Here is a 7,844-nt window from a genome sequence, read left to right as displayed (position 1 = left end):
CTGACAAAAATAGTTGACAATTAATTTTCTGTCAATTAACTTCAATCAGTAGTTTCAGCTGTAGGCTACTTGTATATACTTTTGGGTAGTTAGAGATCTTACATAAAATGATTTCTTTTTAAGCACAATATGTTTTGTGTGCAAAAACTAAAGCTGGGAAATAATTGTAGTGGAGACAAACGCAAATTTACTTTTGTGAAGTAGCAGAAGTGGCATGAAAACACAATGCTCAGGTAAAGAACAAGTACCTCAGACTTGTTAATTAAATATACTTAGTTGCATTCAGCCACTGGTCAAAATTACTGCGATGATACAACATCTGCATCATTGATACCGGGGATGAAAATTCACACCACATTGCCTAATTTTCTTACACTGGTCATGATGTCTTGATGAGAATTTTACCAGGAATGAAAATTTAAAGGGAAAGGGGATGTTAGAGGACTGAACTTATCATCATTGTAGTTAATCACAATTTCATACATACACCAACATAAAACGTTAGTATTGCTGTATAAAAAAATGCGTTTTGAGACTTGTTGGTAACCAGCATGCAGTATACCTAGCTATGTTTATTATGAAATTAATATGAACTACAATAAGGATAAAAGAAAAAAAATCTTAGCCCTCCAACATAAATAAGATGAATTTTAGATTCAGTTAGTGGATTTTAACGTCAGTTTAAATTTAACCTCTCATTTTCACAATATCCATTTGTCCCATTTCCCTTTTCTTTAAACATTATATAATTATGGGTTGTTTATCCTGAGTACTAAAATGTAAATAGTTTACCCATTTCCTTACCATTTAATTTTTCTCCTTAAAATTTTAAATACTGGATAGACATTCCCTCTTCCCTCGCTAGCTGGGAGAAGGTCCCACTCAAGTACTGTAGTAAGTAGACTTTATTTTTGAGTTAGTAAGACTTGAGAACTTCCATTTGAGAAACTTAATTTACACCACTTGTGGTGACCTTAAATGTTGTAATAGATTCAATCTAAATACCCCTTAACAATATTAATGTGAATATTTTAATAAGTAGTGGCTAACATATTATGAAAATACAACAACAGGCACACTTGTCTTCCTCCAGGACACAATGGATGAATGCATATTTTTTATCCTCTTAGACTTCTACTTGTGTACAACAAACTGGGCTCTCTTTAGTACATGTAGTTTTGTTATTTAGTAACATCTGAGTGTACAAATAAAATCAAGGACACATTCAACTGAATAAGTGTACTGGTAAGATATTATGCAAAACTATTTTATTTACAAAACAAATGGCACAGTGTGACTGCATGGTAAATGCACATGCACACTCCAGACATGTCAAGGGAGTTTCTTCTCATAAAATCCTAAGTGATTCCAGTCAGACAGTGATGGACATTGTCAGGCAAAATTCACAACTAAGATTCTCACCGAGGGAGCAAATATTGCTCAAGAGAAACAACGGTTTGTTACTTTTAAGGCCATTTTAGAGGTCAGGATGAGATGGAGACGAGCAGCAAGTCTTTGCGAACCAATGTCACTAACATGAAGTAAAATACAAGTGGCTACAAAGTGTGTGTGATCTAATCTTCAGTACTATGAAAGCACAGAATCAAACAGCTTTACAGAGAGAGGAAGGGACACAATTAGAAAAAAACAAAGCAGGATTACTTCACTTTTCACTATTTAAAGAGACATGCCTCCATATGAGCAGGTGAGTCCTCTTTTACTTTACACATACATCAATGCAAACCGATAATATCTTCTGTCTGTAGTCATAACTTGTAAGTATTTTGTAAGTGTTTTTGTTATTGACATAGTAACATAGATTAACAACAACATTAATTTGTGGTGATGAAAACAGATCCTCTGTGAAGGCTCTTCAGCTACTGTTTAATCAGCGTGGAGGCATATATCCTTAAAAGTGAAAATAAGATAGCACAAACATCCATTCATATTAAGGAGTGTGATATCATGTTCATAAATCGATACTATTCAGTCTTTTTTTAAGATCTTGAGAAACATTTTCAGCTACTACTTTTTTGTATTCAAGTCACTGCCAATTCAGTGTCTGTTTTTTTTCCCCCCCCTCAAGAATTTGGCTTGGTACATAACTTGTTCTTAGATAATACATATGAAGGTGAGAAATCAACAAAAAAAATTAAACAGCAGGTAGATATGCAGTGGGAGTTGGAATGGTAACAAAACATAAAACCATCAACCTGCCAGCTTGCTGGCCACAATTGAAGTTTTTCTTTGAGGCAGGTCCTGTGGTGTCGGGATGTGCCCCCCTGTGATTTCAGTCTTCTCTGTTGGGGCTGATAGCAACTGTTTGTTCTTCATTTTTGCCTTAGCCATGTTGTAGTCACCAGAATCAAAATACTTGGGCTGGACAAACAAAAAAAAGTGCAAAGTGAGAATATTGTAAAACACATTCTGTACAAAATGAATACCTAGCCAAGTTTAGATATGAAACGCACCCCCTTCTGAAGTCTTTTCCTGAGTAGGTCTGAGCCTCCAGGTTTCGCTCCAAGATTAGGATACCTGGCCTTCAGTTTGGCCTCCTCTGCTTTCTCTGGACTGACTACTTTGTCCTCCATTTCCTGTTGAAAGAGCACCGAGTGTATGGAAGATAAATGCACCCAGCTGACTTGAGGGAGAAAAACTGGAATTTATTAAAATTGCATGACATTAGCATGAAACAGCAATATTTAATCTGACTACAGCAGCAGTGACAGCTAACATTAGTATGGATACCATTTGTTTCGTAATTTGCAGACGCCGCCATGAGGGAAACTCCAACTGATGTTTGCACTAGCATAAATGTTGCATTTAACTTAGCATGATAGCTAACGTTAAGCTATCAATCAATTTACAAGAGATTGTGGAAACATAATCTTTGGTCCCCAAACAACAGGGTTTTTTTCTTCTATCTTTTTTTTTTACCAACAAACGCTGGTAGCTAATTACTTGGCGGTAGCATCATTGATTACGTTAGCCATAAGTTGCTATAGGCTAACTAGCTACCTGCTAATTTAACAGATTCGACGTGCTAGCAGCACTGGCTAACTACTGAAATTTGCAGTTCGTCGCTACAATTTACCTGCTGTTCCTCTGAAGTCCTTGTTCCGTCAGCCTCCTCGGACATAGTTGTGTGTATTGAATCCCTGTTCTGCTCACAAAGCTGTGGATGTGACCGTTCAACCAGCTCCACTAGAACATGAAAAGGTGGTACTGGCAGCGACTAGGCGGGCGAGGGCAGCAGCCTGTCACGCACAACCTGTCCAGCAACAGGCCGGTGAATCGATCCCAGAGATGCAGATGTGACAGAGACTGGGACAATGAACTGTATTTATCTTTATATACTGTCTACTGGGATCAAAAATATTATGTCAAGCTTTGATAAATGTACTTCTATAATGTATATTTGGATAATATATGAATATGCTCAGTTATTAATTCACGTCTTTATTCTTTGAAAGTGCACGAACACAAAATCTCCATCTGCATAACATCTTTAATATGTTGGAATTATAAAAATCGAGCGTCTTCCAATATGAACACTTCGCATAGAGAAATTAACAGTTAATACTTTCCATACACGCAGTAAAACTCTTCAGTATAGTCTAAATTGTTAGCAGATTCTTCTGAATATTTTTTAGATGTACTTCTTTGGGCCTGGGAGATATTTATTATTTTTCATAGCATTAATTGTAGTCTTGTATAACATCTCTCAAGTTTATGTTGTTATAGGTGGTAAAAGCCAGTCAAACCATCTTTTCACACTAGTCAAATCATCTTAAGCCACATTTCTCTCTATAGAAAGGGAAGTAAAATGGTTTGATAAACTTTTAAATGTATATTCATTTTGTGGCTTAAATGTTGTCTGTTATGGAGTATTTTTGGTTGAATGAGTGACAGTTGTAGAAATGAACATGGCTTATGCTACATGAGGTGCTTACATCATACTTATATATATATATATATATATATTTGTGTGGAGTGCAGCTAACCATCTCTTCCTCTATAATGTTCTTCATACTAACAATACCCATTGCAAATTAAAGGGTTTTCAGCAAAAATCCACATATAACAAAAGTAAAATAGCTTATGGTTAGCATCTTTGCTTTTAATTTAGCAAACGTTGTAGTGGGGTTAATGTTACAGAAAATAAGAAACAAAATAAGAAAATTACCCAAAAGATGTTTATTAATTTTTTGTTGGTAACCTTTTATAATTTTCTGCATTACGGTTATACATTAAACTATGCAAAAGGATAGAGTGAATCTTAACAGTCCGAAATAACACGCAAGAAAATATCTGGGACACGTGTGGTAAATTGCTGCAGCTTTGGAGGCAGATCTTTGTTTGGTCAATGCTTTCAGTCCTTGCAGAGCAATTTAAAACTGAATGCATTACTGTGTCCATCATCAGCCATTTAGAAATTTTAATTCCAAAACAGAAGTACTATATAAGTCAAGGTCAACTTGCTCTCGAGTTTCATTGCACAAACAAACCCCCGGAGGTACAAGATTAATTATCTTCATCCCCCATGTCCACATCCTCTTGTAACTTCTGCACCATTTTTTCTTCCATTTGTTTGGCCTTTCCTGTAAAAATCAAACAAAGGCAAAATGTGAACAACGCTGATATTACAGACTAATTTCAAGGACATTCTTTATGCAGTATTATATTTATTCCGTCAGCAACTGGATTTTCTTCTTAATAAAAAAATACATAAAAATAGAAGTTTCATTCAAATTGCTGCCCATCTCTAGTGATAGGCACAAAACTAATCTTATTTTCATTATTATGTGTACATTGTTTATAGTATGTTCAGTGTATGAAGGTGCATTGTCTTCTTCTGAACAGTAAGCCTGTTGTCACACTGGTCTGTACCTCTTTCATGGATTAAAATATGTCAACAATTAAAATTCCTTGCACATTATTTTACAATTCTTGTATAACTTGGCTATTTGGAGACGCAAATAATTCTTACCTGCATGTGGTGCTTTGATAAGGTGAATATTTTTCTTCACTTCGGTGATGGCCTCTTCTTTCTCCAACTGTTTGCCCTTCTTTAATCTATAAATTGGAGACAAAAAACGTAAAGGTGAGTAAAAAACACAGATTTCTTAATCCTGTCAATACCATGTTATATAAAAACATTAGATGACAGCTGTAAACGATATGCCCAAGAATGATCGCTCACCTGTTCATGATAAATCTTGCCTGTCGTTTCAGTTTTATTTCCTCCACCCGCTTCATTGCCTCCACTGTAGAAATTTGAAGTAACATTTTTTTTTGCCAGTTCAAAAATCAAATGACTGCACATTTTCACACCATGTACATGTGAGAAATAAATGTGTACATTACCTGTCTTGTCCCACAGCTCCCTGTTATATTTAACAGGTATATTTCTGCGTTTCTCGAACTCCAAAGCATTATCCTGAAAGAGAGGATGTTTGTTAGATCGGCAACAGTAAAACAAATTATTGATAATGTGATAGCATTTTATATACTCTCACCACTGTCAACTCCTTTCCTGATGCCTTTCTGAATGCTTTGGTCCATCTTGTCTTTCTTGGGTTACGCTTCTTCTTGAAGTTCTTGATGCATTTTGATCTGCAGAATCTGAAAGTCTGCATTTATTTAAAAAGACAGAAAAACAAATAATTTAGGGTTTAACTCAAGAAGAAAAACAATGCAGACCTGTAAAGCAGTTTTCTTGGCAGGAAGACAAAATGTATTTGGAATTTTGTAATTGCAAAGTTCTACAGAGTTAAGGTGCAAAAGTTTAATATTTAGGGTTAAATGTTACAAGCTCTCCATCTTTATACATAATTATTTATAACGGCCAGTATCTCAACCAATCAAAGATTACCACAGATACGCTGGTATAGGCATTCATGTGGTCCAGTACATAACAACAAACTGCATCTGAAGAAATGTCGAAGGTGTGTCAGAGGTAGTTTACAAAACAGTCTGTTTCCATTAAATAGTCTTTCCATCAGAGAGAACAGACAGACCGAGCATGTTTATATTTCTACTGTAAAATGCCTCAGTACATCTTTGTCAGAGTTGTTCAGTAACAAAGTTTAAGGGATTGTTTTAAAAAAAAAAAATGTCTTTTTGTAAAAGACCATTTATTGCATCAGATTTGTAAAATAAACAACTCTAAATCAGTATGAGCCTCAAAAAGCTATATAATACAAAGGTTTATAAACAGCTATATTTATACCGCAGCTCCTTTTTTAATCGACATACAAATTTTTCCGAATTCAAATATGCTTTATTAGTATGCCGACACTGCGTTAAATACAGTATCTTCAAAGTTGTACATGGTTTACACTATGGGTTTCCAGCGTAAACATAATTATGAATGCAAGAAAAAAAATGGTTTACAATTCTGTAATAAAATTCATAAAAAGTAAACATAAGTTTAGGTTATTAGCAACATTACTAACTAAAATGTCATGTACTACTAAGTATCATAACATCACAATGTAAAAAAAAAGGATTAAAATAAATACATACAAATAAAATTATCCCTTGAATAACCCTTTTAAAGTTGAAAAAGGTCACCGAGACAGTCAATATTAGAAGCGCCACAGAGATGTTATGGTTTTCAGAAGCAAGACTGTGGGACTGTTTATGATTTGCCCGCAGTGCTGTTTTCACAGCACACCTTCAGAGGGCGCATTTAATCCACAACCCGACACTGAGGCCCTGCCAGTTAAATGTCGGGGCTTTTCATCAATTTGATTCTCATCAACGGTAGCTTGGATTTCACTTCACAAATTATAAAATCAACGTTAACGTTACCTGCTTCAATTTCAAGTTGTGGATCAGTGAACTACAGAATTCACACGTTTGAGGGTTTTTTTTACAGTCTGCCAGCTATTAAAAATCCAAAACCCTGTCTTCATCCCACGTGAGTGAATACAACACGTTAAGTTAGCAAGCTAACATTAGCCAGCTTGCTAACGTGCCAACATTGACAGCCAAACACGAGCAGTTGTTCAAGTTACAGGATTGTTCAGGCAAAAAGACAGTATCATACCTTACAGTCGTTGCGTACAAACATCGCTCCATGTCCAGGGTACACTGGCCCCGAGCAGAAATAACACTTTTCGATACGCATTTTCACAGCAGAGGTGCTGCGCTCGACGACTGACAAAAACAAGACCGTCCCTTCTTCTTCTTCGTCCCTGTCAGCTGAAGCTCCTGTTGGAGATGTGCTGCCCCCTGCTGGACTTTCTGATACACTGACGTAAAAGTTCAAAATTATATGTAAAAGTAAAAAATAATGATTTGATTAATTAATTAATTAGATTAACAGTTACATTGGAGTTCACTTTTTCAGAACAGAAATGTTTAATTTAAAAATGAGGGTGTATTTTTTTTGATGCCCGTTGTTCCTCAAATGTAAGTCACTTTGGATAAAAGTGTCTGCCAAATGAGAAAATGTAAATGTTTCACTATTTATTCAAATGATTAACACTTAAGGGTACACAATTTAAATATTTATTTACCCCTACAGAATGTCTCACAGCTTTCTTATTCTCCCTGCTTCCCTTTATCTCATACAGCTCATGTCCATGGCATTATCCCTTTACATGTGACTCTACTGATTATGGAGTCAAATGTAACTCTAAATATTTACACAGTAAATGAGCAGAATACTGTAGATTTCTCTTCAATGTGAAAAGGCTTAAAAAGTGCGAGTAGAAGAGCCTCAGATGAAATCTTTACTTAATTTGCAGAATGTTTTTATCACACAGAAAGCCTGTGAGAAAAGTGACATGACGTGTGAAAAGAAATAGAAATCGTCAAAAGTTCAGTGAATGTAA

The 7,844-nt window shown here is 35.4% G+C and overlaps 2 protein-coding genes across 2 annotated transcripts; both read right to left on the bottom strand.

Annotated features, from left to right (window-relative positions):
• Positions 1 to 1,251: 1,251 nt before the first annotated feature.
• On the bottom strand, positions 1,252 to 3,317 carry arpp19b (cAMP-regulated phosphoprotein 19b). The gene is made up of 3 exons (XM_046037292.1): positions 3,095 to 3,317; positions 2,472 to 2,594; positions 1,252 to 2,379 (listed from the first exon to the last, which is right to left on the bottom strand). Exons 1-3 carry the CDS (start codon positions 3,137 to 3,139, stop codon positions 2,209 to 2,211), a joined length of 339 nt encoding a protein of 112 aa, XP_045893248.1. The 5' UTR covers positions 3,140 to 3,317; the 3' UTR covers positions 1,252 to 2,208.
• An 865-nt stretch (positions 3,318 to 4,182) lies between these two features.
• rsl24d1 (ribosomal L24 domain containing 1) lies at positions 4,183 to 7,211 on the bottom strand. The gene is made up of 6 exons (XM_046037291.1): positions 7,055 to 7,211; positions 5,520 to 5,633; positions 5,368 to 5,440; positions 5,204 to 5,267; positions 4,991 to 5,076; positions 4,183 to 4,601 (listed from the first exon to the last, which is right to left on the bottom strand). Exons 1-6 carry the CDS (start codon positions 7,133 to 7,135, stop codon positions 4,525 to 4,527), a joined length of 495 nt encoding a protein of 164 aa, XP_045893247.1. The 5' UTR covers positions 7,136 to 7,211; the 3' UTR covers positions 4,183 to 4,524.
• Positions 7,212 to 7,844: the final 633 nt, after the last annotated feature.

Source organism: Micropterus dolomieu, linkage group LG22 (genome assembly GCF_021292245.1).
Source record: "Micropterus dolomieu isolate WLL.071019.BEF.003 ecotype Adirondacks linkage group LG22, ASM2129224v1, whole genome shotgun sequence".
Classification (NCBI taxonomy): Eukaryota; Metazoa; Chordata; class Actinopteri; order Centrarchiformes; family Centrarchidae; genus Micropterus; species Micropterus dolomieu.
Note: the sequence above shows the minus strand (reverse complement) of the source record. Positions and strands in the feature narration are given on the sequence as shown.

What these genes read in the sequence shown, in the direction of transcription:
- arpp19b (XM_046037292.1), bottom strand. Translation starts at nt 3,139, where the DNA reads ATGTCCGAGGAGGCTGACGGAACAAGGACTTCAGAGGAACAGCAG. An exon ending in GGACTTCAGAGGAACAGCAG is followed by an intron (nt 2,595 to 3,094) that starts GTAAATTGTAGC and finishes CTCTTTCAACAG; the next exon opens with GAAATGGAGGACAAAGTAGT. An exon ending in GGAAAAGACTTCAGAAGGGG is followed by an intron (nt 2,380 to 2,471) that starts GTGCGTTTCATA and finishes TTGTTTGTCCAG; the next exon opens with CCCAAGTATTTTGATTCTGG.
- rsl24d1 (XM_046037291.1), bottom strand. Translation starts at nt 7,135, where the DNA reads ATGCGTATCGAAAAGTGTTATTTCTGCTCGGGGCCAGTGTACCCTGGA. An exon ending in TTGTACGCAACGACTGTAAG is followed by an intron (nt 5,634 to 7,054) that starts GTATGATACTGT and finishes AAATAAATGCAG; the next exon opens with ACTTTCAGATTCTGCAGATC. An exon ending in GCAAGATTTATCATGAACAG is followed by an intron (nt 5,077 to 5,203) that starts GTGAGCGATCAT and finishes TCCAATTTATAG; the next exon opens with ATTAAAGAAGGGCAAACAGT.